Source organism: Vigna unguiculata, chromosome 3 (genome assembly GCF_037176805.1).
Source record: "Vigna unguiculata cultivar grain cowpea cultivar isolate G323 ecotype 2 chromosome 3, ASM3717680v1, whole genome shotgun sequence".
NCBI lineage: Eukaryota > Viridiplantae > Streptophyta > Magnoliopsida > Fabales > Fabaceae > Vigna > Vigna unguiculata.
In genome coordinates this window covers 898,937-922,311 of record NC_140794.1, presented here as the reverse complement: position 1 = coordinate 922,311, position 23,375 = coordinate 898,937, and the positions used below count along the sequence as shown (strand labels likewise).

The following is a 23,375-nucleotide window of genomic DNA, read 5'->3' as shown; positions in this document are numbered from 1 at the left end:
CGTGTCATGTTGATATCTCATCTTGTTTTCTTGCCAACTCATTGCATATCCATCACTGATATTAAAATCCCTTAAATACACGCAAGTTTATTTTCATTTCGTGAAACCAAACATGGCAGAGTCCTCCAAGGCGGTTAGTTTAACTGTTGAGCAGGAACAACCTGAAGCAAAGCCTCCTCACGAGGCTATGTTTCTGGTCTTGACATATCTTCCTGTGTACGAGGTTGTGCTCATGTCTCAGCTTTGCACATCACTCAGAGATGCAGTCAACAATGACATATTACCATGGTTGAATGTTACTGTTGAAAGGCCTCTCAGTTGGCGACTCAACGATGAGATTCTATTAAAAGTCACCTCCAAGGCCAATGGTAGGCTCAAAATTCTCACTCTCATCAGCTGCACTCGTGTTACCGATGAAGGGCTCCAAAGGGTCGTGCAACAAAACCCTCTCATAAACAAGGTACCAATAACTAAACCCACACATCTTTCACTCACCATCTTTTCGTAGTTCATTGTTGTGCTTTCTGTATTATCTGAATGAATCTGTGAGATCAGGTATACCTGTTTATCAAGTAGGAGAATGTTAATAAATGTATGGAATTCCGTGTAAAACAGGTTGTATGGGTTTTCTATAAAATTGATTGAAAATTGAAAAGTTACTTGACAAAAGGGTGGCATGAACACCTTGAAAACCATGTTTAGATCTTCAGGTAAGCTAGAAACTGAATGCATATAGGAGAAAAAAAATCAGGCTTTGACAAATTAGAGGGTTTTGCCAACATACTAGGATATAAGTGTTGTCTCATTTATGGTTTCATTTGGGTGCAGCTGCGTATACCAGGGTGCACAGGTATAACCCCTGAAGGAGTTCTCAGAGCCGTGAAAACACTATGCCAAAAAAGCAATTGCTTGAAGACCTTAAGTATAAACGGAATTTACAACGTACAGAAGGATCATCTTGACATGCTTATGATGAACCTGAGAAAGAATCAATCAACAGAGGAGCAGCAAAAGCAGCAACCTGTCTACTATCATGAACGAGGTAGCCTTTCGGTATTTAAGGATGAAGAGAGTCAACGGCTCATTGATTTGGACATATGCCCCAGGTGCTCTGAGGTGAGGATGGTTTATGATTGCCCCAGAGAGCACTGCATGAGGAGGGAATGGCCACCATCCCCATGTAGGGGTTGCAAATTTTGTATTCCAAGGTGTGAAAACTGTGGTGGATGCATCGAATGCGGAGAAGTGGAAGAGGGAGCTTGTGAAGATATATTCTGCCTTGAATGTTGGTTACAGCTTCCAAAATGCAGTTTCTGTAACAAACCATATTGTAAGCAACACTCAAATTGGTGGTGCACTTCTTCAGACTCTTCATTGATCTGTAAAGTTTGTGATGAAAACTCTCACGGATATACCTATACTGATGTTCTATAATGAAGTACAACTTGGGATAAGTTCCTGTAACTGATGGCTGATATTATTTGCTATGTTGTCTGCTGAGGTAGGCTTTCCCTAAATTCATCCAAGTCGTCACGAAAGAGTCCGATTCATCAGCTCTGTACAGTGTCAAGATCATCATGCCAAAGTATTTATTCCAAATGAATTTTCCAGAGACAAAATAATTCAAATTCAAAGAATAAAATTGTTATTCAAAAGGAAAAGAAACAATGCGTACAGCAATGATATCAAATAATTACTTTATGTTTGTACAAAATTCAATGGATAACTCGTTACAATTGCTGATATACATGTTGATCAACTGGACAACTCAAATAATTTTTAGAAGGAACTCTAAATAAGGTATGTTGCGATGCAATCTTGCATAAGAAAGTTGAAGTGAATGCCTCCATTAATTTATATATTCCAAAGATGGACAGAAGATGAGCCCAGTTCTACATAACTGCACATAAAAGTAGAACAACCAGACCCAACGAGCTTGTGAAAAATCCATCGTTGTAGTAATATTGTGGCAAGCATCCCGAACTTGAGGAATTAGATGGTGCCAGTGATGTTCCATTTACTCTGGTTCCCTTTCTCCCATGACTGTATTTCACCATAAATATGCAACCAAAGAAGAAAAAAAAAGCAGTAAAGTTATTTAACAGCACTGAGAGTTGAAAAAGAAGGGATTGGGAATATACATTAATAAGACAACGCATATATATTCAGGAAAGGAATGGCAACGAAACACAGTAACAGAAACTCTGGAATCATACCTTCCTGGAAATATACAAGAACCGTGACCTGTAAAAATTGTAATGCAGCAAATATCAGTTGAATTATAATGCTGAGCAACTTTAAATAGAAAATTGATTATGCACACCTTCTTTGATGTATAACAATTCCTAATTCATCTAATATGTAATTCTATCGAACCTGGTTATTGTGTTGAGGTGCAAGCCTGGATGCAAACATGCATGTTTAATTATTGCCTATAGATATGGTGTTCTAGTGAATGCACACAAATTTGTATCCAACTCATATATATTTACGTAGGAGTATGTATTTCCATACTTGGGTCTGTGGTAGTGATAGATGCAACGCCTTTGAAATCACAACTACCCGGCGATTTATCCATCTTCTGATAGTATGCATTGAAAGCATATGTAGAATGTGAAACTACATTATCCGGTTCATAACATGTTTGACCCTGCAGCAAAGGGGAACAATCCACCTTCCCTGGTCCACAAGCCCAATCAAGTGCTGCCTGTAACATCTTAGTGTCAGCATTACTCTTTGCGACACAAAAGGTTTGGTTTGTTGTATCATTTGCAAAAAGAGTACCAGCACCAGTCAAGTGTAAGGTATACACCGGTTCTCCATTGGCATAAAATAGCCCCCAGTTCTTTTCTGAGAATGGACCTGATCTTAAGTCTTCATTATAAAGCTCATAAATATAGGTGCTAACTGCAATCCCAGGATGTTTAGGAGTCCCCGTATTGTTAAGGACGTGTCTGATTAAGTTACTGTTGTAAGTGTTGGCATTATCAACAGTTGCATCAGGTTCAGATGAGTCGCCTTTGGAGGGCCATCCTGACTCAGTCACCACAATAGGGATATTGGTGAAGTTCAAATCCGACATTGCAAAATAAGCAGCATCAACAACTGCATCAAAAACATTAGTATAATGCAGCAGAGTGTTGGAATCAACAGCTTCCTTATTTGGAGGTAGGGGACGGAATAAAGCATAATCCAGTGGGATTGCATCATTGGCCTGCTGGTAATCATAATATGGATACACGTTGAGCATAAGATATGAACCTGTTGTTTGCAAAAAGTTAAGCATGGGAACCATGACTGTATTCCATGTACGGTTGAAAAATGCCTGGGAAGGAGGGAAAGAATCAAGGATGATAGAAGAAGAGTGCGGACTAGAGACTTTAATTTGCTGATCTAGATTAGCCGCAACAAGAGCAGAATGAATGAAATTTATGGCAGAGACTAGAATAGGGGCTGCATTTGGGAGAGTAGTTAGAACCTCAGATCCAACACATATGGCAGTGATGTTAGTAGCAGGGACATGAGCTATGACATTTCGATTAACCCAGTTTGCTGCAGTAGCGTTGGACTGACCAATGCCAAGTAATTGGTCATTGGGAACAGAAACGGTTACACGGATTCCTGTTTTGGCAAGTGCACGAAGTAAGTCTCGGTCAGCATCATAGAGTCTCACGTGTTGGATACCTTGAGCTTTCAGAAGAGCAACAATCTCTGTTGGACCTGGCACGTCAGATATATCTAAACCAATGTTGACACCAATAAATGCATCTGTCAAAAAAAAAGAGCTATGGATGAAGGACTTTCATTTTAACACGAGTTTACTCAAACTGATCATGTGATATTCATCATAAACTGAATAAAAAATGTAAGCAACCATCACCAACAGATAGGAAAGAGGAAAAAAAAATGTAAAGTTGTATAGCAAATCCGTACACGAAAAAGGATTTAGCCTGCTAATAGCAGTTAGCAGCAGTGCTCAGCTTCACAAGTGAAATAGCAAGCAATAACGTTTAAGAACTATAACTTGTCCCAGTTTTTCGGAAATAAGCTGGTATATCACAACTAAAAGAGGTGAGAAATTATATCTATGAATAAAAGTGAGATAAGTTTATAACCTTGACTTCTACAGATCCTAAGTTCTAGAACATAACCTAGTTAGAATCAGTCTTACGTACATCTTAATTGCACGTAGTTCTGTCATAATCAAGCATTTAGGTTCCCTGTCAGCGATCCTATAATAATAATAAGTCTGACATAGGTATGTAGATGGCCAAATTGTTCATCTAGCTACCTAATAATATCCTTAGATGCAATCAAATTAGAATTGGCCGTTGAGAAATCAATTGCATTGGTCATATTTGATCATGGAGACATAAGCCATGACAGAAGTTGAAGTAAGTTTTTTAACCCGTCACTCCATGTGTTTCTTGTTCTTATCAGCGAGGGTAAAACCTAAGGTGAAGTGCATTAGCTAAAAAAGATGTTTAACACACTCATATGATGCTGGTTGGTAGGTTACGCTTTCACATCACCAGCACCTAGCTAGCACTTCTACCCGCCAAGATACACAAGAGAGAAATTCACTTTAATTAGCAAGCTACGAAATAAAATGTTGAAAATTTATTTGGCAACTCGGTCAATGGGAACTGAAGGGGTCGCGCCACATCACCAAGATCACTTTCTAACTACTATGATTATTAAATTCCAGAAGTGAAAGCATATAAAGACAGGCGTATTTACGTATTTGTCTTCAAATGTCAAAATCACCCCACCGTCCAGTGTCCCTGAAGCTTTTTCAGGTGACATATGTGAAGATTTACTTGTTATTCTTCTGTGTAACCTTAATTGACTACTCTAGAACTAGAATACACATTTTTATGATAATGCATTTATTTATAAATGGTAGGTGGCAGATTGTCCCAGTTGTGGACCTCTGTGTTTAATTTTCTGAGCAGTTTCAAAGATACAATTAGAGAAATGCGACTAAACCTTTTTCACCATTCGTATCTGGTTTTCTAAAATAAGGGTATTTTAGTCCATTTATTTTTACAAATGCAGTTAACTGCCAAATGCAACAGAGTAACAGTGTGTGATGAGCTGGGATGCAACAACATTGCTCCCACCAAAGACGGGAAAGGACAGATCGCAAGCTCTGTACAAAGTAAAAGATTTTCTGGCATAAAACCCTTTACTTTGAACAACAATAACTAAAAATAAAAATGAAAGAGACACTTACCCCTCTGCTCTTCGAATTTCAAAACAGTAATTGTAAGTGCAATAGAGAAAACAAGAAAATGATTAAATCATAAACAACAGAGAATCAACCAATGCCACTTTCAATGGCACAAAGAACTGGTTATGTTAGATGTTAGGTGAAACTGATATAATGAGGGGAAAACAAAAACCAAAGGCCAAGAAGAAGTAGACATTAACATATTTTGGGGCATGAACAGATAAATTAATCAACAACAACTAAGTGGCAACTAAAAAACCAAGCACAGATGCATAAACTTACCTCCAGACCCAGATGCAGAAATTGAGAGTGGCAGCATGAAGAACAGCAGCAGCAGCAGAGCCATGAGAGTTGAATGTGTCCAGCAGTAACATAAAAGGAGCACTGCTTACACTGAATTTCAACGAAAACCCACAAAAATAAAAACTCCAAAGAAGGGAAATTGAAATGAAAGAAGAGTTAAAATTTGGGAAATGTCCTAGCGAGTGCGGGAAAAGCAAATGAAATGAAAGTTTGCTCCTTTTGAGAGAGTGGAAGCATGTGAGGTGGAGGAGAAAGAAAGAAGAGAGAAGCCTAACATTCTCCATGTTTATTGAATTTTTTTACTTATAAATAAAAGTATTATTTTAATATAAACTTACTGTATAAATGGAAAACAAATATTTATTTTTTATTCATAAACAAATTTTCAGTAATTTCTATACCAAAAGTATTAGTTAAAATAATATTTTTTATATTTTTCAATAATTTTTATAAAAAGTCTCCTTGTGGCGGTAAAGGATAAAGAGTTAGGATTAGCACCACGTCATGATGTATGTCTCAGGGTGGAATCTAACGGCTGTAATGCACGTGCGCCAAAATACAGAGTCAGACTTTTTCTCTTCATTTAATTTAATTGTAAACAGATAAGGGAAAAAAAGAAATAAGGTGAGAATAAGATAGGAAACTTGTGAGAAAACTCACTCTTAAAGTAATATTCAATTATTACAATGCTGACATATATAGAAATTATTTGACTTCAGTCTTCGTAAAAATATTTTACATCTTTATAAATGTAATTTTAGAATTTATCACTTAATATCAATTTATGTCATCTCAAAATAAAATTATGCATTAAAGTTTATTTATTTTCAGTCTTCCACGTACATGTTTTTATGTGAATCAATCTGTCACTAAAACTTAAACGGACCCTAACCCTATACCCCTATAGTTGGTTTGTAAAATGTAGATAAGAAAAATTAGGTTAATTTTGTTGATCCGAGTTGTTAGCATGAATAGGTAAAATTTAAAAAGTAAAACATATAAATATTACAATAATAATATTGTTATAATGTTTTGTATTGTACTCCATGAGTTACAATTCACAAGAACATAAGATTAATTAGTATATCAACTAAATAGTTAAATATTTTATGATTAAAATAGCATAAAAGGAAAATTATTGTCTAAATTATTAAAAATGATAGTAATTAACCATTTTCTTGTTATTACTTCAAAACAGATATTGTTCTTTTTCATTTAATAACACTGTATTTTCACTTTTCTATGATTGTAATATTTTTCAATTATCCGTTACATCTATTTAAATAATGAAATTAACGAGTTTAAACTAAAAAATTAAATTAAATTTTGTACATTTAAATTTTAAAAAATTTAAACATACAAAATTTATTTATATAAAATTTAATTTGAATTTAATTTATATTACTATAATTGATGCAAGTAACAATGACAAACAATCTACGCTCTATCCAAAAATAACTTCTTGTAATATATTGTTTGTTTAAAAAACATTTACAAGTATTTTTATATATTGGATTATTAATGAATTATATGAATAAATGGTAGATTGAGTTCTTTTATGTAAGTTTTTAAATCAAATAAAATATTGTTAAACAACTTAATTAAAATTACAATAATGATTCATAATCTGGAAAATATGGTTCCAGGTTTCTTGCAAAATTCATTAGGTTAGGGATGAATTTCTTTTTAGAGAATTCTAATTAAGAAGTCAAAAAAAAATCTCAATCTTCAAAATCTTCTCTCAAATGGATTAGGATTAGAAATGTTGATCAAATCTCACTACAAAATTTTAATTAACTTTTAAAAATTATATTCAAATTAGATCATATATCGAGTCGGACAATCTCAGACGATTTCAAACAAAAATTTGAAACAAATTCTCTCAATTTGAGAAATAACTTGATTAGGATAATGATTTAGATTTGTCAAAATTATTATATAAATTAGAATTTATCTTCTTTTTGTCTCAACTCCTGCATAAAAAACCAGATGCCAAACATTGAATCTAATGTTGTAATAGTACTGTGAAAACACAGTACTTTTCTTTTGTTTGAATACAAATGATTGAGATTAGTATGAAGTGTGTGCGAATTGTGCACATATGTAACTTTAACAACAAAATTAATATGTACATAGGATAGATAAGGAGTAGAAGAATGTTTATGGTGTAAAATGCATTGTTCATGCATGATAATGACATTTTTTAATTTTCTAACATTGATGACATAAGAAGGTGGGTTCTACAAGGCCAAGTGGGCCCAAGAATCTTTAGGCCCAAAAAATAATTGAAGGACTGATGTAATAATCGACCATTAAAAAAAGTGATGATAAAAGAAAATTGTTTTATTTTTGCCTTGTAATGTCAATTGTCCAAGGAGTATGACTCATCTAGATTTACCATCTTTCTAAATATTGGATTCTTTCTTGAAAAGCTTATTCTTACTTTTTTATGTTCAACACTAATGGTTTTTGTCTCATTTTTTTAAATACCTATTTTTTTTCTTCCTAAGATTAATTAATACCTTTTTCCCTTATGCAAGTAGTGTTTAAAAATTGTTCTCAGATGGAGAGGCTTATGTAATTTTCAAAACTGGTAGATTTTAAAATGAAGAAAAAATATATCAGAAAATTTTTAGAAATAAATTTCTAAAAGAACAAGACTGGGCAGAACATTGCTGTCTAGGGGTCTTTGAAAATGACTTAAAATCGTGACACACGAAAAATCATTTCAACGCAAAAATCTTAGCAACTTCTACGAGTGTTCAAAATGTTATTGAGATATTTTGTATAAAAATATGCGTCTAATTTTACATTTTTAATAAACCTTCTGTTTATATATATTAAAAAAAAACTATTATTCATTAACTATGTTGAACTTCATTGATTAAACTTGTGATTATGTTGGCTTGTTCAATAACATCTTTTATTTTTTTAGTAGAAAATAGCAAAGTTCAGGTGAAACAGGTGAAGATAATTAATAAGAGTATTCTATAGCCACCTTCACGTGAATGTTGTTTATGATATTATGATTTCAGAGACCCCATGCCCTGCAAATTTTGAATTTGAATTTTCTGCAGAAATAATGATAGTGTTCCTCTATTAAAATATATTAAAAAAGTTAGCAATAGTAGAAGAATAATAGCAAAAATCATAAATAAACTACACTAGAATCTAACACCGATTTTTTCCCCCAGCTAGTAATTAATACCTTTTAACAGTTTTCATTTCTATTGTTTGAAATGCGTTTGGATTGCGATCTCAAATACTTGTATATAATAAATAACTTTTAAGATGCAAATTAATATACCAAATGACATTGCTATGTTTTAAGAAAATGAAATTTTAATATATTTCCTATAGTAAGAATTGGCTTAAATAATTCGATTGTCATTTCACTTTTGTGGTTAATTTTATTCCTTATTTATGTTGAAGATTTGGGGTTACACTATTCCCCATGACAATGAATGAACCATATCTACCTTCTTCAGTGCTCCGTGAAAAAAAAAAAAAACAGGTTTTTTCACAAAAGGAAACAAGAAATAAGAAGTACAGAATATAAATAAATATATAAACTGGGCTTTTACACCATAAATGTAAAGTGTGAGTTAATAGCTGTCCAATGCTACAGTGTAGGAACCTAAAATTCAAGCAACCTTTGAAATAACAAGGTAAAAGCCCTACACCACAAAAATAACTATGGTAATAACCTATCTATGAACTGAACGAAGTCTGGTACTTGAGAATAATGTCAGCATAAATTGTGATAAACCAAAATAACAGCTTACAACATTTTTGAGGTTACTAGAATATTGTTTCTCAGGAATAGTTTCCTAAAGGTGCCGGCAACTATCCTTGCATTGCCGAGACAGTACTAGTAGCAGCTCCTGCAGAAAAAGATAGCACCACCAAATTATGCAGGTGCACACTCTTCAGACTTCCTGTTCAGGTTGTATGGTGCTGCACTCATCACCCTGCAAAACCACACACAGAAACCTCATAAATAATTGAAAGTCCATGTAAGTGCTTTGGTTATGTGTTTTTGGTTATGTGTTGGAGAGTTGATTTCAGCTGAATCAAATCTATAGAATCTTTAACGCAGAACCAAATAAGAATGCATATGAACTAACCTTTCTTTGCGCTTTTCTAAAAACCTAGCCAAGGATGCTTTCCGAGCCTGAGGTACAGCTGCATAACATGTGGTTTGTAGAAATGATTAAACTGAAAGAGGTGTAATGATCAAACACAGATGAATTCAAGACCAAGTCTACACAAATATCCTATGAAAGAGATCAATACACACAAATGAAGATGAACTAAAGAAGCATCGTCTGCACCAACATACCTGATGCCAACATAGTGGTTGCAGTGACTATCTTTGGAGGCTCCACAATGCTAACAGGAGTGATGGGAACTCCAGTTGTTTTAGCAGCAAGAAATTCATCAGTGCTGGTTGAGCCACTCCCTGATTGTGCTCCACTATGTGAAGAAACAGATATAGGGCTTGAAATGCCAGAGCCGGGTGGCGTATTTGCAGGTTGAGTTGCAGCCACACCGTCGCCGGCAGCAGCCAACTTCGAGACCGAGACCGGCACCGGCGCGTGAACTTTTGGCTGGACCATGCTAGGAGCTATAGCTACGCTACTTCCAGCCAACAACATGATAGCTTGAGCCTGTAAAAAAATGGCCCCGTTTAAAAGCTTAACCACAATCAAGGCTTGATCAATAGATACTACACGATATTGTTACCTTTTCAGCAGAGATATCATCAAACACTTTTACAGTTCCCCCATAGAAGATGGTAAGTTGGGCAGAAGGCGGAGATGGTTTCACACTGTTACTTAAAAACAACATAAATCAAAAACAGAAACAAGCTTGTATTGTATACTACCATCACACAATTCAATTCAAGGATAAAACTAAAATTACCATGATTCAACCATTCCAGCAACAGCACCAGCGTTGGGAATAACTAAATGAGGCACAGAAACAGGTATTCCCCCAAGTAATGGCTGCTTCGCACTAGTGCCATTCATATTCTGGCCACCAGTTGCAAAATGATTATTCAGGAATGGATTCCCCATGGAAACTGAAATTGCTTGATTGGGAACCGAAAACATCTTCACATCATGAGGACGATGCACAGAATTCGCATCATGTTGTACTGGAAATGGAGTCAGCGAAAAATGAGGACCACCTTGCCCATCGCGATTGAAAGATTTCTGAATAGTTGAAATAACAAACAATCAATGGATGGAAAGGCAAAATAGGCAAAATCGACATCAGCTGATACTGGATTTTAGATGTTGAAACAACATGCATTGCACAACAATCACATGTTAGGTTCTGATCCAAAAGGGCTTAGGACAACTATAAGCAAAACCAGATTTTTATAAATTTTTACATAAAAGAGAAGGAGAAAGACATGAAAGGCTATCCTCTTAATTTTCATAGTTGACCTAAATTAAAATACAAATAATAATGCCCCAAAAACAAATTATACCCCTTTTAATTTCATTTAAGGCTCAAGAACTTGTGAACTTTAAATAAATGTAAAGAGGAACAGGGAAAAGGTAGCATCTAACCTGGGATTCACCGGCAGAGCGTTTGTGACTAGACTCAATTGCATCTTGATTTAAGATAGATAAAAGACCAGCTGTTATGGGACCAGACAACATCTTCTTAGTCTTATCATCCTGAGAAGCCTTGAAAGACATCAAATTTGGAATGGAGGATACTTTGTTCGAGAAAGACCACTGTGCAATGGAACCCTTTGTGAAGCCTACACATACCCACAAAAAACGCCATCAACATAAGCTAGACAGACTTTAAACCTCAGTTAATTGGCCAATAGACCTTAAGGGATAAAACAAAAACATATATTAAAACAAGTACCACAATTAGGACCTAATGGCCCATGTGAAAATCTCTCTACGTATCTTTGTTTAGAAGCACACCCAAATCAACAAAACCAGTAAGAACTTGACAGCGATTTCTTTTCCCAAATTGAAAACCTCACAACGCACTCATACACTACTTTAAATATAGTCACAGCTTAATTATTTCCGCTAGTAAAATCTAACTCATGAATTCCTAATAAATAGGTGGTAAAAGATTTATACACAAGGAAAGTTTTGTACAGTTATAAAAAGAGCAAAGAAAAAGAAAAACTATTATAACCAAGCAAATCTATGAACACGAAAATAAATTTCTAACATAAATCAACCCACATGCAATCAAGGAGTAAAAATTGAACCCAGAAATTGAAAAAAGAAGCCCGGATGGTAATTCCCAAGAAGGAGTTGAACTTTGCAAGAAAACAATGAAATATAGAAATTTAAAAATGAAAGAAAAAGTTGAAACATGCCAGAAGAGTCTTCGTAGCCATCATCGTTGATCTCCTCCTTCACCGCAGTGGGTGGTTCTTTCGAGTTGAGACCCATGAAATCTCTCTCCATTTCAGAGACAATAAGCACAACCCAGTGAAATTTTCAAAAAAAAATAAAAGCTGGAAAAATCCTCTTCCTTGGAAAACAAAAGGGAAGAAGCAACCCTTGTTCCTTACTCAGAAGGACAAGAACAAGAACAATAAGAAAAACGAGAGAGACAGAGAAACAAAGAAGAACAAAGTAAAAGGTTCTAACTGCATCAGAAAAAGGGAGTCCAATGGGGTAGTGTTTCACACGAGTTTCGTGAGATCTTAACCGTTTAATCGTATGTTACAAGAAAAGAAAAGACGGGTCATAAAAGGAGATTGGTTTACCGGTAATCCGGTGGAGTGACTGGATGAACCGGTAAAAGAGCACGTGCACAATCATGGGATTGATTCACAGGGAGAAGAACCTATGAGACTGTGTCGGTGACAGTAGCGTTATGTACTGACACCTGGTGAATAGCGCACGTGTGTACGACACGCAAGGGTGACTTGAACTCGTGTCACTGCACCGAAGAAGAATAAAGCAATGTGTTTTCTTTCTCCTCCAATCTCATTGATTCGTGTGGTTTACTCAGATGTTCATAGTTTTAGTTTACCGAAAAAAAACAAATCTTATAAATTTTGGAACCAAGAGAAAAAAATGTCATACAAATTTGTGATATAAATTCTCCAAATTTGGTAATCACTTAATGTTACAAAACTTAATCTAGTGTGGCATTACATCAAATTCACAAGCTAATTAATGCTATTTAAAATATCAAAGTCAACCATTTTGGGGAGTGAAGCTCATTTAATGCACAACTATTGCTTCTTTTTTCTGCACACTTATTTCTTTTTATTATCATTTCACTCAACAGCGATTACTATCTTGAGACTTTGTTTGATTTATTACTCAAAGATAAATATAAACCTTTATTACTCAATTAATTGAGACAATGTTATGTACAATCCTATAAGGAAAAAATATTACTTTTTCAATATGTTTTTGGAGAAAGAACATTCAAAAGATTGCGATAATTAATATCAAAATTTCTTTTTTAGTACCAATTACTTTAGATCTAAGAAAAACTTTTAAACCTTTTTTTTAGTACTAATTGCTTCAAACCTAAAAAGGATCTAAAAATAATAATATTAATTATTTTATGTCTTCTAGAAAAAAAGAAATCTTAAGAAAACTGTTTTATATTTTTCAAACCCTTAACCCACTGCTGTGGATCTCTCTGTCAGTCACAACTCTGTGTCCATGCATTGCTTTAGGCAAAAGAAACACCAAATCATTACCAACTTCAACAATTGCATGTTAAACATAATTCACAATATTTGATATTTAGTTTATTAAATTTAACATGGTGAATCATATTTAAGAATATTATCTTATATATTTTTTTAGTAAACCATCACATATAAACTCCCTTGTGACCACGTGTGGAGGTGACACAAATAAAGCTACTAAAATCATTTATTTATAAATTAAAAACAAAACAAAAATTTTATTATATTGTGCCAGTTTCTTTTTTTTTTTGCGAAAAAAAAAAAAGTGCATGTGTACATTGATATATGTGTTTTGTGCGTTATGTTGTAATAAATAAATTATCGCCTACACAGATCTACCACTAGTTTTATTTTTTTTTAACTCCGCCATGTGAGTTTAGTTTATATAGAATGTGAGATTGTATAGTTTATAAGTTTATGAATTAGCTCAATGTAAATTATATATAAAGTTATAGTAATAGGTGAAGAGTAGAAATTATGAATAAAAGAAATGTTTTCATCGCCTAAAAAGGTGTGACCATACTCCATAATTATAAATATTTTCCTAAAAACTTTTTACAACTTATTACGTAGAAGATGTTAAAAGTAATATTTTATTTTATGTACGTTACTAAACAAAAATATATTGATGGCGTGTGTGATTTATTTTTATGCAATGGTTTATGAGTAAAGCAAATGACCAAAACAATGGGAACGAAACCATGTGGAGCGGTCCCACGTTGTCCTCACCAAAACTAAATAAAGAAGCCTATTTGTTTATTTTAAAAGTTATTTAATAAAAAATCCAAATAATATTTTCACCGGCTCAATATGTTATAAATAAGAATATTACATTTGTCGTCTTTATGTTATAAGTTATATACATAATAAATATTTGTGTAATAAATATTTGTATACGTATGCACTTATTTAAGTTTCTACCTTATTTAAATTTACATTTAAAAATAAAAAATAATCAGATCAATATTTGTAACTTTATTTAAAAAAAGTGATGTAAAATCATTTAATTTTATATTCAATTATATTATATTATATATAGAAAAAGTAAGTATATGAATAAAATAAAATAATAAGTATTTATTGTAATATATATTTTATATCTCTCATATTTTTATAATTTTTAAAATTTTTTAACACTTATAATATTTCATGTTATCAATATTTCATATGATAATATGACTCTTAAAACTTTATAAATTCGCATAATTAAATGTGTATCAAATTCTTAAGATCAAAATGCGGACTCAAACAAATATTTATTGTATATATTTTGTTATATAAAAATACCTTTTTATTATCGGTTGTTAAGTGTTATTTTATTTAATTTGTAGTTAATTCAAAGTAATTATTTAATAAAATATATGATTGTACAACTTCTCAATTTAAAATTAATCATTTTTACTCTTTAATTAAAAATTAATCATATAATTCATAATTTTTATCCTTACAATTTTTTTAAAATTATAATACTTTAATATTATAATAGAAATGCGAACAAATATTTATACTCTTTTCATATTTCATTTGTATATGTAATAACAAACTCTCATATTGTATAGATTAGTCCATAAATTTTAAGTTATATATATCAAATTTTTATTTCTATTCTAAGAAAAAAATACTATATCTTAATTTGGTTGTTTAATGATATAATTCTTCATATAAACTTTTTATCAATTAGAAATATCGGTATACAAATAGTAATGTTAACGTCTGGTTTGATTAGGGCAAAAAAGATAGAGAAGAACATGGAGAAGCCACACCGAAAAACAAACCAAAGAAAACAAAAACATGTATATTATCTATAAAACTAGGTCGCATAATTATTTTGAAGAAGAACGAGGCTAAAAAATAATCACCACATGTATGATTGATGTTGATTTCCGACATTTTAAAATTATTAAAAAGAAATAAAAATATTCTTTTCTTTTTTGTTAATAATGTGGTGTCACTTTCACTAAAGATGGAAAGAATCTTTCATCATCCATTGGCATAACGTGAAAAATATATAAATGTGTATGAGTTGACACATACATTGATGAAGAAATAAAAAATAATAAAATACTTATTTCTTTTCATCTTCTTTCATTTGTTATGAAACCCATGACTTAAAAGTATATTCTCTTCCTACGCTTTGATTTCAAACTTTTTATCAAACTTTATTTCTTTATAAAGGATTACAATACCTATAAGGTATTTATTATTTCAAATTACATTTGATATTAAAAAAATTGTTTATAGACTTATCATCGTTTACTTGATGTTAATACATATTTAATCCTATACAACTCAGAGAATTCCAACACGTTTTTTCCTAATATATTTTGAATACTTTATTTACCTTGTCAACCACTTCATTTTTCCACCAACCTTCTAATATAAGTTTTTTTTAACATACAATTACACAATTGAAATTTTAAAACAAAAGCAATACATTTTAAAAACAAATCATTTTAATTGATTAATGAAAATAATTTTGGTCAACATATATGTTATTCTCAAAAGAATATTAATATTATCATCCATTGTTACTAATAGAAACCTACCATTACCATTAGGGTTGGCTAGTGGCAGTGGTCACGAATAACCACAATTAATTATTTTGGTAATTTTTATTTGGTGGTGATCACAACACAACAATTAACATCCTTCATAAATAATGGCACACCATAACTTATGGTAGTGGCTACCATTGGTATTGCAACACCTAATCACACTTTTTCCTCATTAATAATAAAACACCTTCATAATTGTCAATGTTCAATGTTCCAAAAGTCAATCAAATGTGACAATCATTATAATAGATAATAATTTATTAAAACATTTCGGACACGTTCTTACTAAGAATATTTTTTCTACACTTAAAACAAATACTATCTAAGAAAAGATAGCTGGCGCAATGGTAGCAGTACTTGTCGGAAGAAAATTGTTTTTAAGACATATAAATGCATCATCAATTCATAATGTCATCTTAAAAAACTTTGCCCAGGGGCTGCGGTAGGCACCATAATACAAAATATAAATCTAGTTGTTTTTTTTTTGCTTATATATGTTTATTGGTTTAATTGGATTGATATATTAAAAACTAATAGAATTTGGATTCTTTGCTTGAGTTTTTTAGTATTGTTTATGTCTTCATCTCCATAATGCATTGATTACTGAGTTTTTTGGTTATGTTTCCATGTTATGTTTCCATAATGCACTAATTATCACTAATGTTGATGTTTAAAAATATATATGTATTTTTTCTGAACTCATCTTGGCATCCATTTATACATTCATTGATTAGATTTTTCTTACCATGCATAAAGGAGAGTGAACTTTGAATATTCTAACTAAAAAATTTATACGTAGAAGTTAAGAAGGATGGGTGGGAAGGGAATGTTTGTTTGGCAGAATGTTTTGAATTTAGGGTTACTATTCTGGATAGAATTGGAGATGCAGATGACATGCGTTTTGATAATTGTTCAGTGGTACATTAATAATACTCAGTTACTCCAATCATTTGCTTTGGTCTTTCATCACTTTTCCATAATGAATAGTGTTTGTTATGCATTACTTCTTGCAGATAGCATGTATATATAAATATTTAGAGAAAGTGTGTCCCGCCATCCACGTGAAGAATTGAACAGTGGTGGATGCATGTATGGGCGTTGATGTGTTTGTCTGCTGATGCAAAAAAGAAGAAAAGAGGGATAAAACAGAGCAAAAACAGATGTTGTATTCTGGGACTGTCTCACTCCCAATTATTGATGGATGCAGACAAAAAAAGATATTGTATTTGGGTCCTGAACTAACATTATCATTATCAGAACAGTAAAAACAATCGAGAACATAGAGACCAACTCAAAAATACAGAGATTAATCGACATTAAAGCACGGGAAGACTCTATAATTATCCACCACTTAGACCCAGTTTGGCAGTAATGCCTCATGAATTGCTTCCTCACAGTGATTTATTTGTACTGAGATATATCAAAGTATGACAGTTTAATAGAAAATTGTCAACTAAAAATGAGTATAAAAATTTGTATATATGTCCACATCAATTAAAAGAACCCTGGAAAGAACAAAAATATTGTTCATACAAAACTAATTGCTTAACTATTAACAAGTGGCTCACTGATTTCAAGCAATTCGTTTTTGAGACCTGTGAAAACAACAGAATCTGTTTCCAATGGCTTGAACTTAATTAGAGCTGAAGGTACCAGGTCCTCTTCCTCTATTGTTTTAGGATTTTCCCCTGCTTTTGGAAAATGAGGGATCACACGCCGTTGGACAACTACAGGGTGCATTAGCTCAAATTCCAAACCTGGTTCTTTTAGTGCTGAGCTGACAAACTATTACATGTCAAAAAAGAAAACTTCTCAGTTGCTGACTTAAAATAAACAGAAAGACAAAACATCTGGGGAACGAAAACAGAACAAATGGTCAAAATCCATTCAAAATGTGCAACAAGCGTTTACCTACCAATGAAAAATAGGCCAGGTTATCCAATTAGAGACGTGTGTTTAAATTGCAATCGTAAAAATCTAATTGTAACTAAAACACGTTAGCTCTTTTAAGCTTTTAAGTTAAGGTGTGCGTCCTCTTGCATGGAGAGGAACAAATCCTAGCTTACTGTTAGCCCATCACTTGCAAAATAGGAAGCGGAGAACTTTTTTATTGCAATGAATAAATTCCATGATTGAGTGCAAACACAAATATCAAAAATACATTACCTGTGTTTTGCTATAATATGCATTAATGAACCTTGTACTTCCAATGAATAATTTCCATGGTTGAGTTCAAAAGAGAGCTCTAAATTAGATTACTATTATTTTGCTATAGTATTGTATCAGTGAGACATAACATAACATTGTAATCATCTAATTGTAAATTTCAAAATGTTGACCGGGAGACTCCTGCGTTGCAACTAAAAATTTTCAAAGTTGAGTTGAAAACAGAGCTCCAAATTAGATTACTGGTTATGATTGTCAGAATGCTCAATTAGAAGCAATAAAGTTACACATGACATAGCAAAAAAAGGTTCGCAGTTTCTAAGAAAAGTTTCTTGCCGAGCAGTAACGTGACATCTATCTAAATGTTTCATGTCGAGCAGTTAAGTGACATCTATCTAAGATACCAGTGTGAATCACTTAGAACCAGAAGTAAAGTTAACTTGATACATTACCATGTCACTACATGGACAAAAAAAGTCTAGGTCAAAACACGTGAAAAAAATTGAACAAATCAAGTAAGCAAAGGACAAACCTCGTAGAGAGCAGTGGTTGCTTCCCATGGAGCAAATACAGCTTGAAGTACAACTCCATCGGGAAATTGAACTCTGATAATAGTTTTTGTGTATCTCTTCCTGGAAGCTTTTGCTTGTTTTTCTCTAAGTGACTTGGGGATTAAAAGCTGAGAATCTGCAATCTTTTTTCTCCTTAACTCAGCTTCTCTTCTCACCTCTTCAGATGAAAGGCTATAGAAGGAATCTGGTAGCACAATTTTAGCTGCAACACTTTCAGGAACAGCAAAGAAGACCTTCACCTATAAGAGCCATTTTAAATGGGAAAAAACAGCATATTCAATATAAAATTAGTCCATTACGATTACATCATTGTTAAAAGTCCTAAAGCGCCAAACTAACAAGAAAGTGATGGTCCATAAATAGAGCTTTGCAGAATAATAACTAATGCACATATGGAAGTACTTGAACAATACGTAGAATTCACACACAGTTAACAGATTCTGCAACTGATTTATATATGCCAGAAATTAACAAAGTATATCCTTCTTTAAATTAGGGTTTTCTGTCTCTCTGCCTTTCCTCTTTAAGTAAGCAAATAGAAAACTAAAACAAGGACTGAAAATTACTGGCATTCAAGTCAGCAGTTTATTGCAGGCACTCCAAAAGCTATATTAGCTTGGAGAAAATGAAAAAAATTAAAGTTCTATGAGGCTTCACAAATAACATTTTGGATCCTATTTGTCCATGCCTGACTTGAGTCAAATTAAAAATATAGCATGCAAGATATACACAAGGTAAATTTCAACCTTGCATAAATCAAAACTGATGCAGTCAGTTTCGAAAAACAATAGAGACAAACTCAAAAAGTAAAATATTTAAACATCGTACACGATTTTTCGTTTTTGAATTATTGTATTAGGAAGGGTTTCTCTGGGGGTGTTTAAACTTGGGCACCATTATAATAGCTTGCCCAATTTAGTAGTTTTGCTTATCCTTTTCCTATTGTGAAATGAATTTTTTTAACGAAGACTCTGGATTATTGTTCTCTGCCTTCTGCTTACTCTATCAACCTCAAATGATAAAAATTAATTAAACCGGCAGATAAGTTATCAACCCTAATTTTCAGAATATCCATCAGCTTAAAACAACATGCAATTCCCTAAGGCCGTAACTTTTACGTCCAGAAACACAAGCAAAGACATGAGGATAACAAAGAAATCTTAGGTTACAACTTTATGCATGAAAGTTATAGTTGGAGACCAAATTCAATACAAATGATTAGTTAATGACATTACACGCTTCATATCCTTTTCTTAACTCTGCTGTTTGATGTTCCTAATCCAGTTAATGACATTAAAACCAAACAGCGGCTTTCTAGATCCTCAACATATTCTATTCCCAAGTACAGTTTCCAGCCAGAATACGAATTGAAAACATATCAAAAAACGGATAATGTCTAGACTTTAATGCAATACACTCTGTTAAAAGCAAATGAGGATCAGATAATGGACTTAGTTTCTCCATAGCGCCGTTTCAGAAGCATTATCAACACATTTTTACCTGTCTGTCGACTGGCTTTCGCTCAACCTTCACACTCGTCTGCGCAGAATTTGCAGACGCTGAATCCTCTCTCTTTGGAGGTGCTTGCTGCACAAGTTGTGATTCCAGTAACGTAATTGCCTTCTTGATGAATTTTATTTGCTCCTCTGTGGGAACCTCCATCACTGCCCATGTCTCTTCATTCTCCTCCCTGAGTTCAAACCCCAGAAAACTGAGCAACTCAACTCCCCCTGCAACGTCACCAACAGCCTCTTTTATCTTGGGATTATTCATCCTGATCCTCCTAAACTTCACATTCTCAGGTTCCCTACCAATATTCCTCAACAGTTTGAGAATAATATCAACCGATCCCTCAGATGGATTCCCTGAAATGTAAGTCCCAACACAAACCTCCAATTCACCATCAGTGTTAGACCCAATCTCACTCTCTGAAACCCCGTTTCCATCATCACCTATAGGCTCACGCTGAACAAGGTTACTCAAACAATCATCCACGTGTTCAGACACAGCTTCTTCGGACCCGAAAGGTTGTTTACAAACGGGACATTCAAACACGTTCAGTGAATACCCGTTTTTCGATCTGTTGGAATTAGTGACCAAAGAATCAAACGGGTCAAACCCATCACCATCTTTGCGAGGCTTCTCGGTGCTTCTACTGGGCTCCGTATTCTGGGGCGAGGGTTTGGGATTGGGTGAAATGGGTTTGGGATTGGGTGAAGTGGGTTTGGGATTGGGTGAGGAAGGTTTGGAATTAGGGTTGAGCGAAGGAATGGGGCGAGAGGTAGGATTTGAATCGGCGGGTGTAGAAGAAGAACCGAGGACTCTTCCTTGGCCTTTGAATTTTCCAGATGATGAAGAGGAGAATTGGTTGTTCACTTTCTTCATGAACCCTTTAACCTTGTCTTTCATGTCGCCCATGGCTGAAACCAAAATTCTATATGGAATACAATAACAGATCAAAGGGAAGGGTTAGTAGAAGAGATCAGTGGGTTGAAATCGCGTAAATTGACGATGAATTTTGGGGAGATCGAATATAAAAGATACACAACTAATCAAGAAACTGAACAAACGTTAGTGGGTACAAAGAAGAAGAACGAACGAACAGGGAAACAAAAAAATAGAACCTTGCAAGAAAACACAGAAGACAAGAATGTGTAGAAGCTGGGGTTGACTTCACACCGTGTTAACTTTATGAGGAAACTGTCCAATAAGGTTGAGCCACCTCATAAACATCAATTTCTGAGACATTCGCCCTATTTTTATTATTATTATTTTTTTCAGTTCTAGGGGTCTCTCAATAAAAGATAATCGCGTTTAAGTGACTTTTAGACATAAATTTATTTTCCTCTTCGCAACACGTGTATGTTTGAATCAAAGGAGACAGAGAACTTGAAATTAGAAGTGTTCATTCAATTAAAATAATTATATGTTACTTGTTTCAGACATGGTTACACACACTTACTATGACTTATCCAATCTAAAATGTTTTCTATAGATAATTAATTAATTCACTTCGTTGAAGAAATTAGTTAATTTAGTTAGTACTTGTGTAATGCATACTTTTATTTTATTTTTCACTGATTTGATTTTTTTGGACAGTGATTATTTGCTGTTTTAGTTGTTTAATTATTACAAATTTAAATAGTTTAAAATAGGAGCATCCGATACTTAAATTAATTGTTTGTTTAAATTCTATGAACTTTATATCAAATTTCATAAGTTTTATATTCGGCATGCATATTACTAATTGAAACTTTAAAAGTAACTGACACTGAAATAGTAATTTAAATTTAATACAATATATATATATATATATATATATATATATATATTAAATTACTGCAACTGCTTTATTAAAACTCAAAATTTTAAAAGATGTTATAAATTCGTTCTTCAAAATTCAAAAATTCAAAAATAATGGTAATCAAATTTATGTCTTATTATTTAAAAAGTATGAAAAATTTTCTTAAAATTGAGAATGGTTGAGTTTAAATTGATAACTTAAAATATTCATTTTAATCATTTCTTAAACTGTCAAACTTAAAAAATGATAGAAATACCTTGTTGAAACGGGAACCGAATAATATTAAATAATTACCACCCAATTTACTATTTGTAATTAATAAAAAAAACATGTATTTTCTCTACTTTACGCCATTAAAAAGTTATAAATACTTTCTTAAAACTAGAATAATCAGTTAAATTAGTAACTAATGGATATGATTTTCAATTATCTTTTGTTCACATATGTCTTCTAAAAGTAAACAAAGCTTTTGTTTATTTTATTTAACTGAAAAACATTTTTTTACAAGCTAAATGCTTTGTTTGGGACGGTAAATCATTGTAAATGATCTTAATGCTTGCAACGATTAGTCTTTAGCCCAGAACATGCTCTGGTTCACAAGAAACAAATTAATGAACATAAAAAGGTTCAATTACCTTGTGTTAAACTTATGGCCATCAAACACCATTCACGCCAAAACAAGAAATAAGAAATCTTCGACTTAAAACTAAGGGCATCTCTCCCTCAGATTTTTTAGGTTAGATAATATTGCTTTGCCGGGCACATTACATCGATATATTTATGTAACCAACGTTTTATATATATATTTCTTTATTTTTTTCTAGTCTCAGAAGGCTTTAAAAGTGTTTATGAAAAAAAAAAATCCAAAAGCATGCCGCGTAACTTGTTCAAATTTGATATATTGTTAGATTATTGAGTATAGCATTTAAGAAGCTTTTAGCGGAAGACAACAAAAGATATGGAAAAGCAATATATTAAAGAAAATAAAGCAAAGGAAGATCGCAGAGCATTACAGTTAACAGGTCAAAGCACTTTAACAGAGCAAGATTCTGATGGTTGCCTCACCTTCAGGATTAGAATATATCCACTTGGTCAAAAATGGGGACAAGCACGCAACAGAACAATGCATGTTAACAATTAACATTAACCAGCTTATACCATAGAGTGTACCAAAAAAGAATTTAGAGTTAAAATAAAACTAACACCGGAACAAAATTTAGTTTAGCAGAGATAAACGAGTGGTATATTCAAAAGTGGGGATATAGCTCATTACCTCTTCAATCGTAAAATTTCTACAAAATAAAAATTCGAGAGCTAAAACTTGAAGCCTACATAGAATTTGGGTATAATGAATCCTAAGATTCTTAAGGGTCATGCGAGGTTCAATCATTGCAATGTTAGAGATCCCATTCCTAATTTATGAGCTCTCGCACTTGAAAAAGAGAATTTCATAGCAAGATGGTCGAACTCCTTATACTTAACTGAATTCAATCAATCAAAATCCAACTACAGCTCCATATTTTGTCGGAGAAAAATT

At 32.9% G+C, this 23,375-nt stretch overlaps 4 protein-coding genes across 6 annotated transcripts; 1 reads left to right on the top strand and 3 right to left on the bottom strand.

The window, feature by feature from the left end:
- Positions 1-84: 84 nt before the first annotated feature.
- On the top strand, positions 85-1,464 carry MEE11 (RNI-like superfamily protein). Its single transcript, XM_028064731.2, has 2 exons — positions 85-460; positions 829-1,464. Exons 1-2 carry the CDS (start codon positions 113-115, stop codon positions 1,432-1,434), a joined length of 954 nt encoding a protein of 317 aa, XP_027920532.1. The 5' UTR covers positions 85-112; the 3' UTR covers positions 1,435-1,464.
- Positions 1,465-1,622: 158 nt separating this feature from the next.
- Positions 1,623-5,806, bottom strand: LOC114178682 (glucan endo-1,3-beta-glucosidase 3-like). The gene is made up of 4 exons (XM_028064730.2): positions 5,516-5,806; positions 2,515-3,768; positions 2,217-2,244; positions 1,623-2,043 (listed from the first exon to the last, which is right to left on the bottom strand). Exons 1-4 carry the CDS (start codon positions 5,577-5,579, stop codon positions 1,893-1,895), a joined length of 1,497 nt encoding a protein of 498 aa, XP_027920531.1. The 5' UTR covers positions 5,580-5,806; the 3' UTR covers positions 1,623-1,892.
- A 3,277-nt stretch (positions 5,807-9,083) lies between these two features.
- On the bottom strand, positions 9,084-12,254 carry LOC114178971 (protein TIFY 6B-like). 2 transcript variants are annotated; one of them, XM_028065138.2, is made up of 7 exons: positions 11,901-12,254; positions 11,119-11,315; positions 10,463-10,755; positions 10,283-10,373; positions 9,879-10,206; positions 9,664-9,721; positions 9,084-9,507 (listed from the first exon to the last, which is right to left on the bottom strand). In XM_028065138.2, exons 1-7 carry the CDS (start codon positions 11,989-11,991, stop codon positions 9,447-9,449), a joined length of 1,119 nt encoding a protein of 372 aa, XP_027920939.1. In that variant the 5' UTR covers positions 11,992-12,254; the 3' UTR covers positions 9,084-9,446. The 2 variants fall into 2 exon arrangements, with proteins under 2 accessions (XP_027920939.1, XP_027920940.1); XM_028065139.2 differs by having other exon boundaries at positions 10,283-10,367; positions 11,901-12,252.
- Positions 12,255-17,102: 4,848 nt separating this feature from the next.
- On the bottom strand, positions 17,103-21,671 carry PUX2 (plant UBX domain-containing protein 2). Of its 2 annotated transcripts, XM_028063273.2 has the most exons (4): positions 21,159-21,671; positions 20,035-20,968; positions 18,495-18,773; positions 17,103-17,581 (listed from the first exon to the last, which is right to left on the bottom strand). In XM_028063273.2, the coding sequence occupies exons 2-4, from the start codon at positions 20,950-20,952 to the stop codon at positions 17,342-17,344; spliced, it is 1,437 nt and encodes a 478-aa protein (XP_027919074.1). In that variant the 5' UTR covers positions 20,953-20,968; positions 21,159-21,671; the 3' UTR covers positions 17,103-17,341. The 2 variants fall into 2 exon arrangements, with proteins under 2 accessions (XP_027919074.1, XP_027919073.1); XM_028063272.2 differs by having other exon boundaries at positions 20,035-21,666.
- Positions 21,672-23,375: the final 1,704 nt, after the last annotated feature.